General features: G+C 35.7%; 1 protein-coding gene across 1 annotated transcript in view; it reads left to right on the plus strand.

Annotated features, from left to right (window-relative positions):
• LOC122330169 (DNA repair-scaffolding protein-like) overlaps positions 1-18,445 on the plus strand; it is a 53,427-nt gene that overhangs the window by 12,367 nt on the left and 22,615 nt on the right. Inside the window, 4 exon segments of the mRNA XM_043227030.1 lie at positions 1,820-1,958; positions 3,842-4,019; positions 10,031-10,241; positions 11,062-11,273. Of these exon segments, the coding sequence (XP_043082965.1) occupies positions 1,820-1,958; positions 3,842-4,019; positions 10,031-10,241; positions 11,062-11,273 (740 nt within the window).

Raw genomic sequence — 18,445 nt, forward strand, 5'->3', positions numbered from 1 at the left:
TTTGCTCATGAGGAGTGGGCAAAATACCTGCTGAGAGGTGCAAGTCTCATTGACAGTTACAGAGCGTTTGATTGCAGTGATTGCCTCAAAAGGTTGCGCCAACAAAATATTAAGTTAGGGGTACCATCATTTTTGTCAGGTCTGTTTCATGGATTTATATTTTTTTAATAATTCTGTTGTTAAAGCATAGTTTGAAAAACAATGTCTGACTTTCATTGAGTTAACATTTATAGAATTTTATTTATTATTACTTTTGTCAGATTAAAGTTATTTCTGTGACCATTTGTGAGTTTTCTTTCATTGACCAAAGTACCAACAATTTTATCCGCGTCTGTTATATCCAGTGTAAGCACACAATACAAAAGGAGTTCAAAGTCTCAATTGAAAAATGGTTTAATATTACATCACACCCCTTACCGTAAAAACCTAATCAGCTTATTGGTTTTTGATTGCTATCAAGGGAAGCGGCTTCCTTTGCTTATTTTGTCACCTTATTTAATTAGCAGAGTATTTCCTCCTGCATACGCACAAGAACTAGCGCCTTGCGCATACACAAAGCTCTATTGTCAGATATTACTCAGCAATTACTTTCTAGTCTGCCGTCAAAGACCCAGGCCCAGCCCATGGTGTTTTTGCTATAAATGAGTCGTTTGGTGAGATTGTGTGAATGGGAGAGGCAGGACGATGTCGAGTTTGTTCCCTCACGGGGCTGTGTCTCTTTGGCTCCTGTTAGTCCACCGCTTCTTCTGCTGACCCTCAGTCCTTTCTGCAGGCGGGCGCAGGGGAAGTTGCCCCTGCCTGAGTGTCAGTTAATGTCTTTTTATTATGCTTTTATGCCGCATAAAAATGATAGCACATTATAAAAGTTACCACCCACTCATATAAAACGCAAAATGTATACATCGTAAACATAAAGCAAATAATCATTAATAAGTGCTTGTGCGAATGGAGCAGCTCTGGCAGCGAATTGGAAGCCTATGATGTTTTATGAAATGAATAAGTATTGATAATTATTGATCGGTTTTCTGTTTGATAGATTTATAGATGATATAGTTAGATTCTGTGGAGTTGAATCAGATTGACTCTTTATATGGAACCTTGATTCATTCACATTGGTTCTTACTGACTCTCTATGCCTTTAATCTAGTTGATTTAATCAGATTAATTCTCTTATGAATAATTATTTTAAAGGATTCTAATTTATTATTTACTATTAATTGAATGGGATTGATTTGATGGGATTGAATCTAGTTGATTCTCTTTGATTCTATGTGTTATTCTTATCGAGTCAATGGAATTTATTTTCTGTAATCATTAATCTCTATAATTTATGAGGTTCATTCTTTAGGATTCATTTATGATTGATTTACAACTGATTCCAGTTTATTTATTGTATTTTATTCATTCTTTTATTACTTCCGTTTGTTTGATTTTATATTAATATTTCTATGGGATTGATTCCATTTGATTCAAACTGATTCTCCATGATTGACTCACACATACCTTGCAAATAGTTTATTGACTTTATATAAATGATTCACATGTATTTTTTTACCATTGGTTTTATGTGATTCCTTGGGATTGAATGCATATACAAATTATGCTGTGTAGCTGCTTCATGGTGGTTTAAATGAATCAGTCACACCGAATGACTGATTCGGTGTAATTGATTCAGTAGATTTGGTTCAGAGTTTGATCATGTGTTATTCTGAGCGTCTGATTGTTTTATTTTCTGTATGATTCTGATTCGTGTGATCGAATCCACTGCTTCTGTTGGTCTGATTCTGTGGGACTGAATCCTTGTGATCTCTCTCTGTAGGGAGGTTTTGCTGAAAGGCTGAACCGACTCCACAGCAGACAAAAATCAGCCATCAGCTTTTGGAGACATCAGTGCAACTCGAATCCACATCAGCTGGTAAGACGATCCAATCTGAATCTGAAGACTCAATTACGTCTTTGAACGTTAGCTCTGTACAGATGCGTTAGTGGTTAGTTCTCCGCTCCTGACCACTGATGTTTTACAATTAAAAATGAAGTCCTTTTTTTTTATTTTAAATACTGCCAATGTCAAATCTGGCCCAAAGAATGTGCCAGGAAATTATTTAACCACCAACCCACAGTTTTCATATTTCCATAATTGCTTGTCATGCTCGATGAAATGTGTATAATATTATATATAGTCAATGAATGAGATCTCTCCGTGTACAGTTGGAGGAGGAGGCGGCTGTGAAAGCAAGCTCGTTTCAGGTGATTCAGGTGACAATAGGACGTGACTGTAATTGTCTCGCAGACAAAGCGACAGGAAACCACAGACACAAACACGCTGCAGACTCAGTCGCACACTTTACGTTTTCATTTTCCATGGTATAACGGATTTCTTTTTAAACGGTGCCCTGTTAGGGGTCTTCGTGTGTAGGTATGTTTGCATGTAGGTTTAAAGAAGCTAATGTTTCGGTTGACGGTGGAAATTCAAGAGAAAATGTAAAACGATAATAAGAAATTGCTCGTATGGTGCATCGTTAGTGCAAAAGCAGGCTTGTTATTATTATTAGGCAAAGCTAAATGTTCGTTACTTGAAATAAAATGAAGATTGACATAATGAAATGAAATATTAAAACTTAAACACATATTTGATTACTGCAGTTGTCAAGCCATAATGCCTCATTTTTGAAGTTTGAAGTTTGAAGAACATATAAAGCTATGAATATATAAAAGTGACAAGATTAATGAAAAACAAAACAGAATTTGTAGGAATATTTCATATTATTAAGAAAACCTGTAATGGTTTATCAGTGATTATAAAGTAATCCTGGTGAATTTTTGTTTTTAACTATTACAGTTAAAAATAAAATGCTTAATTACAGTTGTTATACATGTTTAAGTGTCAAATTTGTGTTATTCTAGTTCTGAATGCCTGTCTTTCACCATCTTCTGATTCATTGTATTCTTATGCATGCGATGTTAGCTGACTAAGATGATTTTTTTCATTCAAGTTTGCATCTGGAAAGTGATTTAGGATGACTGGACAGCTTTGCAACTGGCATAATTCCTTAGAAAATTCCACAGCCTAAAGAATGCATCTCCCACTCACTTCTTGCTAGTTTGCAGGATTTACGTTTACCTACTTTTTTAATATGCAACATTAGGTGTTCTCATTGCTAATAAATTAGATGTCAGTGTGTGCATTTAGCAACTTGTTTCTTTCCTTTCGTAGCTGTGCCGTGCATAGCTTTTTGGTGAGCGGTTCCTCCTAAAAAACTGAAAAATAGCCTTGTTTCTGTTTTGCATGCAGTTGCATGGAGTAAGCGTAGCCTGTTTCTCGTACTACTTTACATTTTTCTCCAAAATTTCCATTACACATCGTTCTTCTCTGAAGTCTTGGCTGTGCTCTCGGCATGATTTCAGCTGAGTCAATTGTGTTCTGTGTGTCCAATCGAGGGGGCCAACTATTCCTTGAACAGTCAGCATGGGAATATATCCCGTCAGTGCTGGATTTTGTTTCATTTCTCAGAACTGAGTGAAATGAAAACTTGAAACCAGCGCCAGTGTTGAGTTTTCACTGCATAACCCAAAATATCCTGCTGCTGTTATTCATTTACTGGGCCTGTATCGTATCTGTGCTGTTTTGCAAAACTTAATGACTTTGAGAATGAAACCGTCTTTCAGAGCTGGCCTTTCTATCAAATTTAAAGCTTACATCCAGGCTAATTGTTGTGCTACATTAAAAGATTTGAAATGAAAAATATTTCAATTTAAGGTTTGGTCCTAGTATAAACAGAGATTCCCTGGGCTTAAAATTATGTGCAGATTGATTCATACCTGTTTTTTTTTTTCATCCAAGCTGAGAGGTCAGGGGTTTTGGTGCTGAGGATTCTGGGAGTTCTGGAGGAATGTGGCATGCAGGCGGCTGTATGCAACAGGCTGCCGGAAGAGAAAAGTGTGTGGCTCTTTTCAGCAAGGACACGGCCGCCCAGTTACAGCCTGCGCCTAGGAAACATTGTCCACATCTACCCACCATGGTAAGAGTCCTGCTCCATACCACTTTACCATAAAACAGCTGAAAGAGAGTTTATTATCTGTGATGCTAATAAACTGTTTGTTGGCTACTGACCTAACACCCTTGAATTAACAGCAATTTAAAATGCTAATATATATCTTTTTTAATATTTACTATAGTGGCTGCTTATGCATTACTATTAACTATTAACTTTTTCTTATAATATGGGCATAAGTAACGTCTCAAATTGCATGGTTTGCTGACCTAATTTCCATATAAGTCACAGAATAGGGGGTCAATTTCTTTTAAACACAATACCCTAGCCGTGACTCTCACCTTAGAAACCACTTTGTGATTTCTAATTTATGCATTTCCTTTTCCATTTCCTTTTTTTTTAAACAAAGATATACATTTTAAAAAATTACCATAAGGATTTTAAAATATTTATTTGTCAATCATCATTGTGTCAGTGGTTTGGTCATAAAACTAAACATGCAAATAAAAAAACATTATAGAGTCAAAATAAAGACATTATTTAGAGATATAGACTACTGATATTTATATGCATTTTAGATATGTATACTGATACATTATAAAATATTAGAATTAGTGCTGTCAAATGATTAATTGCATCCAAAATAAAAAGTTTTTGTTTATATTATGTACGTGTACACTGTATGTTTATTATGGATATATAAATATACACGCATACACAGTATACATTTCAAAAATATTTACATTTATACATATATATTTATATATTCATATTATAGTATTAGATTTTATATTATATATATATAAATATGTAATATATAAACATAAAATATTTTTTTAATATATTCTTGTGTGTGTGGGTATGTATGTATAATTTCCATATAATATAAAGCATGTTTTTGCTCAATTTGTGCATCTGAATAACATTGAGCTGTTTTTAATTTGAGTATGAGCTTCTATCATAAAAACCATAAAAACCTGCTGCATCAAAACATGTTACTCAAAAAAGTGGCAAAAATATTTTTGTCTAAAAATGTCCTGCTATTTCACATTATGCAAACTCTTTCACTCTTATGTGAACAGCCAGGTTGTTTCTTTTTTTTTTTTTTTTTTTTAAATCTTCCACATTTTTCCTTTTCTGCCTCGCTTTGCCTGCTGGCATATCTGTTTTTCGTCGTTTTCATCATAATTTCATCAACAGGAGTCTCGATCAGCGTGTTGCACAGCATTGACGCACATCTCCTATATCTTCCACGGTAATTTGTGATGAATCACTGTTGGAGCAGTAAGCCTCAGGTTGGCAGGAGGCGGTCTTGCCGTGTGCATCCGCGCGCGGTTTGCAGAGCTGATAAGCGCGAGAGGCCTGCGGGGCTGAAGGTGAGAGGGACAGACGAGCCAGTTTCCTCTCTTGTGGGGAGGACCGCAGATCCACGGATCCGTCCAAACTGGAAAGGCCAGGCCTCGCCGGAAGCCAAGGCCCTCCTCTCGCCCCATGTAGCGTAGCTCCCGTCATTCCTCAGCTCCAGGAATGGCCTGCATACCTCTTCCTGGCAGCTCTGAGCTCATTTCCAGCAAGCCGGGAAAAAACATTGCTGGATCCTTTTTCTTCCCTCGCCTTTTTTTTTTTTTTTTTTTGGGGAGCGTTAGGCAGCGGATCACAATAACTGTGACAGAGGCCAGAGGGCCGAATAGAAAACACATGCAGCACAGTGTGTTGCTGGCACAGTTTCTCCTCTTGTCTCATTTTCTCTCTTTCTTTCTCTCCCCCTGCGGAGTGTTTGCTTTAAGGGCAGGCATAGTTGACCCTGGAAAGTCCAAGAGTTCATTTTACCCTGGAAAGTCCACGGGATCGACTCCAGTTCGGCCCCTTTAGTTTGCAGAACAGAACACGGACAGCAGATGATAACGCTTTACATGTCGTCAAATATATTTAAAAACGTACGGGAAGTTGATAAATGCAGGCATGGGATTTTTCAGTGTCAAAATACATGAAAAGGTTTTGGTGATTTGCAGTCTCTTTGTTTGGTTTTTGCAGTTCTTTGAAATAGTCATGCTCCGTGACGCAGGGTTGGGCAGAATTCCAAAGTTAAGGATTGACTTCCTTTCAGTTCGTCAGGTGGAATTTTAATTGGTTCGGCTACTCCCCACAGGAAGTTAAATTGGAATTAAAGATTCAGATATTTAATTAGAGTAACAATTCTACTTCAAATTATTAACTTGCAGACAAGGTTTTCAAACCATCGTTCGAAATGCCAAACATTTATTTTCTAGTCAAAAAGGACACTTATTGAACTTCAGATTTAAACTTTATTGATATTTAATGACAGATAAAACGTAAAGGACCACCAATTGGATTTTAGTGCAGATGTCTGTTATTAACTTCTTATTAACTTTTTTTAATTTCATTGTAAAGTTTGAAACTTTGTAGACAAAACAATTATTTGCATACAAAATGTAAATATTTATAACTTGCATTTAGTGATGGTTTCGTGACCTGCATATGCCAAAAATGTGCCTGGTTTCTATATAGTCTTTCTTGGTATCCATCAGATTCGATTTGGTTTCTGTTTGCACCCAAATCCGGCGTCCGTTGCTGTTAACAAAGGAAACAAAAGATATGGGAATAATTTTCTTGATAAACGTTTTATTTTGCTTTTATAGTCCTTTTTATTATTTGAAAGACTTAGATTTGCCATACGTTAAAGTCTGAATCAAAAATTCATGTGCCTGCTTTGGATTATGTTCACTACTTCCTGTATTAAAGTGTTTCTGATGACCAACACCCTTGTGCACACATACACACACACACACACACACACACACACACACACACTCTCACACTGTTCCCAGCTTCTTCACGGTTCAGCTATGAAGGAAATACCTGTCATCGCTGGGTAGTGATTACACCTGTGCCGCACCCTCACCTGTTTGTGTCAGCTCTGACGTCAGCACACTCATGAGTTTGTTCTCAGACTTCCTGTTTAGATCCACCGGAAATGCACTGACACGTATATCATGATCGTAAATGTGATTATGTGTGCCCTGGGCTTTACAAATCTCTGCTAAGACTTTATTTCCTGTGCACCTGATCACATTGCTTTGTATTTTTATTTGTGTAGCATTTCTGATAAAGAGTTTTTGTTTGCATAAACAATTTTTTTTTTTTTTAGTATGATTAGCATCTCATTTTTATTGTATTTTTGTAATTTATTCAAAAATGGTTTCTAATATTAAAATGTGTAATTATTATTAAATATGATTTTAGAATTATCCAATTATATTTATACACTTTAATTTGAGAAATATCTGTATTTTATTTATGAATTACGAAAAAAAGTAAAAAATTATGCATCTGCATATTGGATTAACAAAGTGTGAGAAGTATTATAAGAAATAATACATAAAAAACAAAGATTTAATTTTTATTTTAGAAATTAGATATTTTAAAAAAAAAATACAGTTGGACAGGTAGTAAAAGGAAAATAAATGCCAATAAATGTCCAGCATATATAGAAATAAGTTCAAGGTTTTTGAAAAAGCATCCCATGATGCACCTCATAAAGTTGATTGAAGATGGTTTTGTTTACCTGTGATGCTTACAGTGATTCAGTGACTATTCTTCTGAAATGTAGAAAATTTATACAATCATTTTAAATTATAATGATACATTATATAAATATTTTTTTATTATAATAGTAATTATAATATTATTAGCTATTGCACGCAGTAAAATACTTTCTCGTTTCTACACTTAATTGCCAACAAAAAAATCAGTTTTTTTTTTTTTTTTTTTTTTTTTTTTTTGTCCTGTCACTGGATTGTCAAAGACTGGAATTTTCTGTCCTATTCTTCTTGGGTTGACAGCGTGTTGAAAAAAGCGCTTGTTTGCAGTAGGGTGGAGAGGACCTCCACCTCTCCTGTGTAAACTTGCCTTTGCTGGCTGCCCTGGAGCTGCACGCTGTTGGCTGAAGTTCACTAGGTTCAGTGTGATTACTCGTCTCTGCTGGCACCTGTTCAATTTTCTCTCAGGGCAGGATGATTTGAATGCTGACGTACGTGTTACGTCTCATGACATGAGCTCTGCAGGCCCCGGCTTGTAGTGGAGTGGAGGCCTCCGTTTATTGAAGACATGTTTGTTTGAAACAGATCTGTGACAAATTACCCTACACTCAGCGCAAAGATTGATCAGGCTATTTGTAACCTACTCTTGAGGCCCTGTGAATGGTACATTGTCATGCATTCATGACAGCACTTTTAATGTATGTGCTTACCAGCGTGCAGATGTTTTCAGAGAAATGCATATGTCGTTTGCAGGCTTTTGTCCCCATGTGCTTCATATCAATAACTAGTTGTAAACACTTTCCTGTACAAACTGATCATAGCTCTTTATAGGGCTGCATGATTCATCAGTGCAAAACGGCTTAGTGTGATTCTGTTACATGAATGTATGCATTAGGTTGTTTAAAGTAAAGTGAGGCACTGTTCTCATCCGTCGGTTTTCAGTGTCTCAGAGCGGCTCAGTTCACAGTAAATGCTGCTCCACATGAACTCAATCTCTGCATCTGCTCTGAGTTTGAGTCTCTTTAACGTGCATTTGGGAATGCAGTGTGCCAACTATCTTCCGATGCTTGTAATAAAGAAGGTCTTGTAAACAAAAAAAGAAGGGCTTTCTGTCTTCTTTCAGTTTATTTAAAGTTTAGTGGTGGAATGTTCAAAATATGAAAAAATAAATAAATAAAAATATATACATAATTAGTGTTTTGTTTAGTAATAATAAATGAATACAATTTATACATGTATAAAAATATTATTTTATTAAATATTTTACAGTAAAATATTGCAATAGTAATGCATTTCTTATTTTGGTTTATTTAGTAATTTTTGTATTTTTATTAGTACTATATTAGTAATAATAGTAGCTATATTATTAATAATGCATTTAAAATATAATGAATTTTATTAGTAATAATAATTTTTATTATTAATGCATTATTTCATTTTATTATTGTGTATTAATTACTTTTCTTAAATACACAGTATTTTAATAATTATTAATCATATATGATAATAAATTATTTAAATATAATAATGAAATGTTCATTTTATGATTGTAATGTAGAAATATAGATTATTTAATAATTTTTCTTGTTTTTTTTCCTTTAGTGAATGTAATGTAAAACATAATTATATTTAAAAATTGTTGTTTGTTATTTTTCTTAAATAGTCTATTTTTAATTTACAATGAATATTATAACAGTAATATAGTAATTATTTTACTTTATTCAGTATTTTATTATTAATAATAATAATAATAATAATATTTTTATTAATTTTGATATAATAATAACAATATTTGCCCAGTTGTGCAGTAATACAAGCAAGCACAGCAAATCTGGATCTTCTTTTACATGCAATTCACAATTTTAAGCCACTTGCCAAGTAGGCTTAAACTAGCCTCAAGTCTGGTCTGCTTTTTTGCTTTTATTTTATATATGAAAACCAAAAAAGATGAATAGTGCTTCAGAAGGAGTATTGTTTGACTGCAACTCATTCACATCTTTCTTTTGGCAAACAGCGACTAACACTTGTTTTGTGTGTTTTGTTCTTGCTCGGTTACTAAGACACACCAATGCAGACCATTATCACAAAAGCGCAGCTTGTTTCGCAGTCGATCTGTTGAATGCCAAGTACAAAGTAATAGTGTCGACTTGAGTTCAGCGCTTTGATATAAACAAGTTTTCAGACCGCCTGTACAATGGAAAAGAGCATCTTTGTTGCTCAGTCAGTCACAAACAGTTATTTTCCACCCAGAGGGGGACGGGCTTGAGCGTTCGTGTGCACCTGAGGATATTTTGAGACGCTTTTATGTACGTGAGAAGTGTGGAGGTGGTTGTGCTCGATGAGACCCGCTGTCAATCTATCAATGCAAGTCGAGTTTTATGAATGTTGCCACGCTGTGATAAAAAGCATCGCATGATGTGTCATTTCCAAAAAAAAAACAACACATTATGACTAGCAGACCTCTGTTTGTCTCTCTAGGCAGAATCTGGTTGTGGAGGGTGAACGTTATCCCATAATTCTCAACACCCACTTCAGTCAGAAAGTCTGCGAAGAGACTAAGCCGGATAACGCGGGCGGTCCGAGAGCCGCGGTATCTGTGGAGAAATGCAGACCTCCGCCGTTAACCAGGAGCCTGTGGCGGTCAGGGACGAGCCAAGTGTCAGCCGAGACATCCATTCCCTGTAAACAGGTTCGTCAGCTGTCCTCTCTCATGTGATCGCGGGAAGGAAACTGAAATTCCCAGAAGATCCAGCTCCTATGTTAGATTTCAAATTCGGCCACACATATAAAATGTGTGAAAGTGCTGTTGGAATGGAGACAGCTGCCGCTTCCTGTGTGACACTCATGAGTGCAGATGATTTATGAGGGATGTTTTTAATGCATAAATATTTGCTTTAGTGTGAAAGCGAAGCCCAATTTTCCTGTTCGACAAGACCCCGACGTAACATTAGTTTTTATTTTTATTTTTTGAAAGCATTTGAAGAATGAGGCTTTGCTCTTTCCTTACTGTACCACTCGAAATAAGCAGTTCAGTGTCGTCCGCACGAAGTCTGTGTTGGTTGTAAACACACAAAGTGTTAGCCACAGTTTTCAAAACACGTAGTAACTATATCTTATCAAAAATATGAGCAGACTAACACAACACAACAACCTAAAAATTAGTATTTTGTTATCATTTTTACTCACCCTTATGTCATTCCGAAACTGAAACACAAAGAAGATATTTTAAGATTGATTTTTTTTTTTTAGAATAGAAATCATTGTTCTCCAGTGTTGTTTGTAGGGTCTGTGCAGGGTCCGAAAAGGTCTAGGTTTTATAAATATATCTTAATATGTGTTCTAAAGCCCAATAAAAGGCTTACAGGTTTGGAACGATATGAGGTTTTTTTTGGGTGCACTGTCCCTTTAAGAAATTTGTGATGCCAAGTTATTACGTTGGAGACTGTACAACAACTTCTTATGGTGTGTTTAGGGAAAAAATAAAAATGTTTTCATTTTTCCATCTTCAGGTCGGTGAGTTGAACAGAAGCGTAGTGCGGAAGTCTCTGCTGGATGCAGTGGAGGATTGTGGGGCGTCCGGCTCTCAGAGCGGTCCTGTTGAAGTGGTTGTTCAGAGGGTCTACTGCATACCCATCGCCAAGTCCCTACACAGAGATTCTCTCCAGCACAGAGCACTCTATAAACCTCCACCAGAATCTGCACCACCTCAGCACATCGGCAGGTACTGGACCTTTCATAACACAGTTACTTGGAGGGAAAAAAGAAAATGTCTGGTACACTGTTGCAGCTTGCAGATTTTAAGTAAAATAAATGCTTACAAGTATGGAGGTGGTATTTTATACTATTGATCAAAAACACAGAAAGAGTGACATTGTGGAATATTATTATAATTTAAAATAAATGTTTTATATATATATATATATATATATATATATATATATATATATATATATATATATATATATATATATATATATGTGTGTGTATATATATTATTTATTTTTATTTATCTTTATTTATTTTTTTGCATATGCAAAGGTGCATTTTCAGCACCACTACTCCAGTCCTCAGTGTCACATGATCCTTTTGAATGGTAGTGCATGCATGCACGCAGGATATTATGTTATTTAATATTACAATTTCAGTCCAAAAAGCAAAACAGAAAGCCCCTTTTTCACAATAAATAATTTCAAAGCAGTTTTAGAGAAAATATTTTCAACATTGCAGCATTTGGTCCCACTTTATGGTGGTCTTAACTACTCTTTGTGTGCATATGATTTTTACATTGTAGTTTTTTTAAACACCTATATGTAATTAAATCTGTAAAAAATTCATGTAATTACATTTACAATTATACTGTTGACCCATCCCTTACTCCTTAACCCACCTTATGTTACCCATACCACTAAACCTGTCCTTAACCGTACCTATATCCCACCTCAATAGCAGCAAAAGTGTTTTGTAATACAGTATGAACAAGTGCATCTTCTAATCTTCCATTAAAAAAAAAAAAAAAAAAAAAATCTATAACCGCTACCAGCTCTATGTAAATAAATGCAACATGCAGTTTATCAGCGACTCTCCTTATCCGGTAACCAGCCAAACCAGTTTGACCAACCAGATACCAGTTAGGTCTCAAAACCTTTGCTTTAATTTGCTTCTAATAAAAATGTATGTGAATTGATTGGGAATGTGCTTGAGGACATAATTAAATACAGTAATAGGCATGATGGGTCCAAATCACAGAATAAACATCAATAGATCGAGAATCTGCTTTATCGGTCTGAGACGACGCATGGTCATCTTTGTACGTGTTTTACGAGATTGTGTGTTTGTTCTGCGGTAAAATTAGGCCAGTGTCTGTTCTGAACTCCACTATTAAAGCTCCAAGAGGTCAGTCTCCTCGTGGAGTTGATAAATGGTGAGAGAGAGCAACTTTGCTCCATATTCTGTCAATGACTAACCAAACAACCCCTCCCAGTACACAGAGTCCTCTCTTTCTCTCTCTCTATCTTTCTCTGCCTCACGCGGTTCTTTTGGCCATATGGTAAAACTCTACAAACATGTCTAATTGAGCCCAGCGATGTCAGCGATCCATACCCACACGCTTCCCAGAAAAAAGGAAATAAAGGACAGAAAGTGAGAGTGAGAATGCGCCTTTGGAATATGGCCCTAAATCAAGAGCAGAAATGATACATGTAGAAACAGAAAACATGTATTTTTTTTAGCACTATCTCACTATGTAGTTGCTAAGGTGCTGCTTGTTGCTTGATAGGTGATTACTTGATGGCCCAAGTTTAAAGAGCAGTTTCTGTTATCGTCAGTCTTTTTGGCCTATTCTGTTATCTAACAGCTGAAATTAGTTTTTTTTTTATTTGAAACCCAATGATTTAAATGCAAATGCTGCAACATTATGAAATAGAGTCTAAGGATTACTGAGAGTTAAGGTCCTTGCACACAGAGACCAAATTCTTTTTTTTTTTTTGTGTATTTCTTTCATCCTTTTCTTATAAAAATCTGATGATCTCTACTTGAGAACATCAATAATTTTCTGCAACAAATGGCTATGTTCTCATTCATTGACCATTAAGAATATCAAGTAGGTTCAACTGTGCTTTCGTAAATCCAAAAATGTAATTCCTGCTTAAAAATTCGAAATTCTGACTTTGTTCTCACATTTCTGATATTATATCTCACAGTTTTGATAAGAAAAAGCAACTTGTCGTTCTCTCTTTCCCTTTGGCTCAGAATCATGACTTTATATCTCAGGTTATAAAGTCTAAACAGGAGATTGCGTCTGTGAGCCAAAACAAATCTCAACTGTGAAATAAAATAGATAAATGTTATGTAAAATATGATAGGTTTTGCTGTAACTGCAGTGTTAATATAGTACATCTGCATATGTGAGTATTATATAAACGTATTGTTTACACCAAAATTATACATTAAATGTAGGGCAGTCAGCAGGCTTTATCCATAGTCTGTCCGTTTAAACGTTTACTTTCAAATGGTGTCTTTGACAACAGACTGTATAAAAATGATTTGCTCTCTCATTTTGACATCCAAAGGCGCAATAATTCATTCAAAATGTAGCATTTTATTCCATGGGTTTTACTCTGTTCCCTCGACTTGTTTTCAATGTTTTTCTGAGACCACAAATGGTCTATATGTTGCTCTGAGACACAGAACAGTTTTACTCCAGAAAAATATTGTTTGTAAAATTTTCACAATTCATGGTCACTTTTACAGAGGGGTGTAATGAATTGCATATCAAGTATCATACGTTTTTCTTTATTTATATATATATATATATATATATATATATATATATATCTCGCACACCACTAGTGACACGGCTCTTTCTGCGCCCTTAAAATGCATTCCTATCTGTCATATGTTCCATCTGAGTTTTTTCTGCGTAGGTGCCTTTACGGTCAGAGATTTATTAAACGGTTCGTTGTTGAGCGCAAGACAATCGGAAACCAAATCCGTTTGCCTTTATCAGTGTCAGCGTGTGAAGGTTTTAATTACACACACATTAAGTGTCTACGATCTCCTCCCTCTCGCGCCCCCTGATCTCTCCACTGCTCTGGGACACGTTGTTTTGTTGTCAAAAAATGCACGTGGTGCTGTGTTGATGAAGGGTGATGGAAAAAGAGTCATTTGACTGTCGGAAACCGGATCTGTGTCAGACGCTACAGCATACCGTAAACACCGGAGCTCGGGAAGACCAGACACTGTGGTATGGAGCGTGTGTTGACAGGGGAAACCCTGACTGGACCAAAGCTGGTGCTGACAAAGATGGAGCCAACACATACACATACACATGATGCATAACATTTTTAACAGATCCCAGCACATGACTAGAAGGCATTCGTTCATGTGTGTCACTCACTCCCTGTTTTTTTTTAGTTTCATGATTACTTCTTTTTTTAAGTCAATCCAAGATCAAGACGATTTATGAGCAAGTGTTCAATGTCTTACATGCAGAACCTATTCGAATGATTGATTTGATTTTGACACTAAAATAATCAGTAATAAATTACAAAGAAAAATCGTACATTTTTGTTATGATTGTATTAATAAGAAATAACAATAGATAATTAGAATAATTTAAATAATAATATTAATAATAATAATAGTCATTATTAATAATAGATGCGAGTTTGACTTGGATAGGTAGCTCTAAGAAAATGTTCCTTTTGCCCTTTTTAAAAAAATACAGCTTGTTTATTTGCTTGGTTCATAATTGTTTTAATAATATTAATAATAATACTTTATTTGTAGTTTATTATGTATTACAGTGTCAAAAAAGGAAATCAAATATTGCAATCTAAATTATAATTTGAATTGCAAATAGGTTTAATCTTTGTTTTGATGTTACTCGAGTGAATAGCTGCTGCATCAACAGATGACTAATTTATGTAAACGGTACATTCGGTTACTTTCAACACTGTTGTCAATATAAAGTGGCGTAGTGGTGTTGATTTAGTATAGCTCAGCTGGTAGTATAGCTCATCATTAAAAGCATATTTCAGATGCATAAATGCATTTACATGCACTTGAACATACTCGTACACATTCAAAAAATGACACCGTGTGCAGTATCACTTAATTATGGCATCCTGTCATTGCTTCCTTCTGATTTGATTTGTCTTGGTCAGAGTTTTCAGATGAAGAGAAATGGCATTTACTTGTATGTTTTTGTTTTTAGAATTATAAATGATCTCCTTCTGAGTGTTTTATTTGGCCCAGTGAGTCAGAATGGGTCAGATGACTGTTCAGTTCAACTTCTGCACCTCACTATATATATATATATTTTTTTAATCCAAATCATTTAGTTGTTGCTAAGACAACCATCACTATTTGTAGTGATCTATACTTACCTTGAAGAATGGATCTGGGCTATATGAGGGTGATGCTTTTTTCCTTGGACTAGTAAATAACCACCCAAAACCCCTTACAACCCCATATAGCAACACCCTGAACAGATCTCTATTTAATTTTAGAACTTTATGAGACAAATACTGCATGTTTGTTTATTTGCTATACGAGGAGATGATTTACATTTTTACTGGAATTTTCTGCCACACTAGCTTTTAGTCTTTTTTTTTTTTTGCAGCATTAGAAATGTTATTTTCTATAGGTTTTTATGCTTTTGATCTAATATTTACATTTAATTTCAGGTTTATTTTAATTAACTAATAATTTTAACAATAACAAGTAAAATGCATGTATTGTTTCTTATTTTTTTGCTTTCTTATCTTTGGCTCTGTTTATAATTGCACTACATTCATGCTTAAAATTAGATTATAAGAATATGCTTGAAATCAGTTTTCCATGTTTATACCAACATACAGCTGACATGTATTTATTCGATATTTATTCTTTTTGTGTGTGTGCTTCAGCAAGACCACCGGTGTCATTACAACCACTTTGCAGTTACGTCCTGCCCTTCTTTTTTTTCGTTATGTTTCTTTCTCCTCCTTGAGTTTTTGTGGCCACTTTCCAGACAATAATTAGCATTTAACTTTTGGTCCAAGAAGATATGTTGTTCCAGTAAAAACTCAGAGCAGTATAAACAGGCTGAAGAAGTTCTCTGTGCTCAGACAGGAGGGGTTGGATGTTTTCTAGAAGAAGTGGAACACAATGTGCTTTACGTGTCGGATTACAGCCCTGTTTATCAAAAGCCCCGCTCCCATTGGCCAGAGCCTTCCCGGAAGCAATCCCGCCCACTGCGCCTCAGCCAATCAGCTGCCAGAAAAGTTGTGGTGCATGTGTGAAGGAAATGGAGGGGGAGTGGGGTACCTACATCAAGTAGGCTTGTGTGAAATGTGTGTGTGTGTGTGAGTGTTTGGACAAGCTCAATGGATCGCAGTTCCTGGAAGCGCCTCCAAGTTGCTGCGAATTCCTGCGAACGCTCACAATAACAGATTCCTGAAAGTGGCTAGTGACTGCATCTGACCAATGACAGAGATCCGCTGGGGGCATCGGCCCCCCCCCACCCAGTCCAGCTCCGTTGGAGGAAGCGCCTGAAACGGGGAATAAAGAAGGGGGTTGTTTATGTCAACCTGGCCATACCACAGAATGCTACTGCCCAGTCACCCCTCCTGTTCTCTGGTTTCATAGACACGCGGGTCTAAACAAGCCTCAGTGTTCACAACCGCACTCTCTTAACCCCCGTGTTGTTTAGCAGCGCTACAACAGGGTAACAACAGGTCAATATAAATCCAGATATGCTAGTCATGGTTTATCAAAGGTCAGCGCATATCGCGGCATCATCGTTAGCTTTCATCAAGTTTACATGCTTTTTTTTTTCTCTCTGTTTTGATAGCCGGTTTTTCTTTGTTTACTAGTGCTTGAACTTTTTATTCCTTTCTATTTAAACTATTTGTCAACATAATTGCACAGGCATTATTGGAAGAGAACTGAACTGAGCTGGATGATAACATCACTGTTTCCTAAAGAGCCGTTTGGAATGATTAAACTCGTTCCGTAATTGAAGTTCACACAGTTAATAAACTGAACTGAATCGACAACGGTATCATTCAAACATTGCTTTCCTGTTGCTTTGATGCAATCTGTATTGTGACTAGACTTTTTACCGCAAAACATTATTTTATTCAGCTCGAGCTGAGTAGAACACAATGTTTTGCGAAGACAATTCTATTTTTTTTGGACAGCATAGATGTTAAAGGACCGCTCCACTTTATTTGAAAATAGGCGCATTCTTCAACCATTAACTCCCCCAGAGTTAATAAGTTGAGTTTTACCGTTTTGGAAACTATTCTATACACTTTTAGCATAGATCATTGCATTCGATTAGACCAGTAGCATTGTGTTCAAAAATTACCAAAGAGTTTTGATAGTTTTTTTTTCTTCTGTACATTGTAAAAAAAAAAAAAAAAAAAAAAAGTTGAGTCAACTTAAAATTTTAAGGCAACCAGTTTCAGCAGATTTTTGAGTTTTCTCAACTTATGTTTATGAGTTTTCTAATTTGGGAAAACTGAAAAACCTGCTGAAACTGGTTGTCTTAATTTTTAGTGGGCTCAACTCTTTTTATATATATATATCATGTATTTAGACCGGTGGAAAATTTAAAAGTTGCACATTTCTAGGCTGATGTAATTAGGAACTATATTCTCATTCTGGCGTTATAATCAAGGATGTCTGCTGCCGTAGCAGGCACAGTAACATTATGCATCTCCTTTGGAAGCTGAATAGTCCTCAGCTTGCAAGACATGCTCCCTGTGCAAGCAAGAGGGCCTGGTGTAACTACAGAAGAGTCAAGTTTTAAATGGGAAAAATATCAACTCTTTGGTCAACGCGACGCTACTGGTCTAATTGAATTCAATAATCTAAGCTAAGCTATGCTAAAAGTGCTATCGCCAAACCCGGGAAATCAGCTGAATAGATTCCAAAATGGTAAAACACAACTTATTAACTCTGGGGGAGTTGGAGAATGAGCCTATTTCTAAAAAAAAAGTGAAGTGTTCCTTTTAAAATGACTAAATAGCAAATTTGTGATTGCTGTAAAATTTAAACCAATTCGTATCTGAGCAGCCTCTTTAAACACTACAGTATGTAATTCAAAATAAACGTCAGCGAATCTTGTTTTCTATCAGCTTTGCATGTGATTTAGCACATGTTCTTGTCACCTTTGGCAAAAGATGAGATAAACCGATGAGATAAATAAAGAGAAATAAGTGTGAAAATTTAAAAAGATCTGATATGACTTTCCGTTGAGTCTGTACATAAACACATGAACAAACCTCTGTGATGGCTTTTCCAACAAAAGTTGAGATAGTGGACAGAGATCAATTAAGCAAATAGACAGAAAATCACAATTCAGCATGCAAACACATGCAAGAAACACAACCAACTGCAATTCAG

This window comes from Puntigrus tetrazona, chromosome 24 (assembly GCF_018831695.1).
Source record: "Puntigrus tetrazona isolate hp1 chromosome 24, ASM1883169v1, whole genome shotgun sequence".
Lineage (NCBI taxonomy): Eukaryota > Metazoa > Chordata > Actinopteri > Cypriniformes > Cyprinidae > Puntigrus > Puntigrus tetrazona.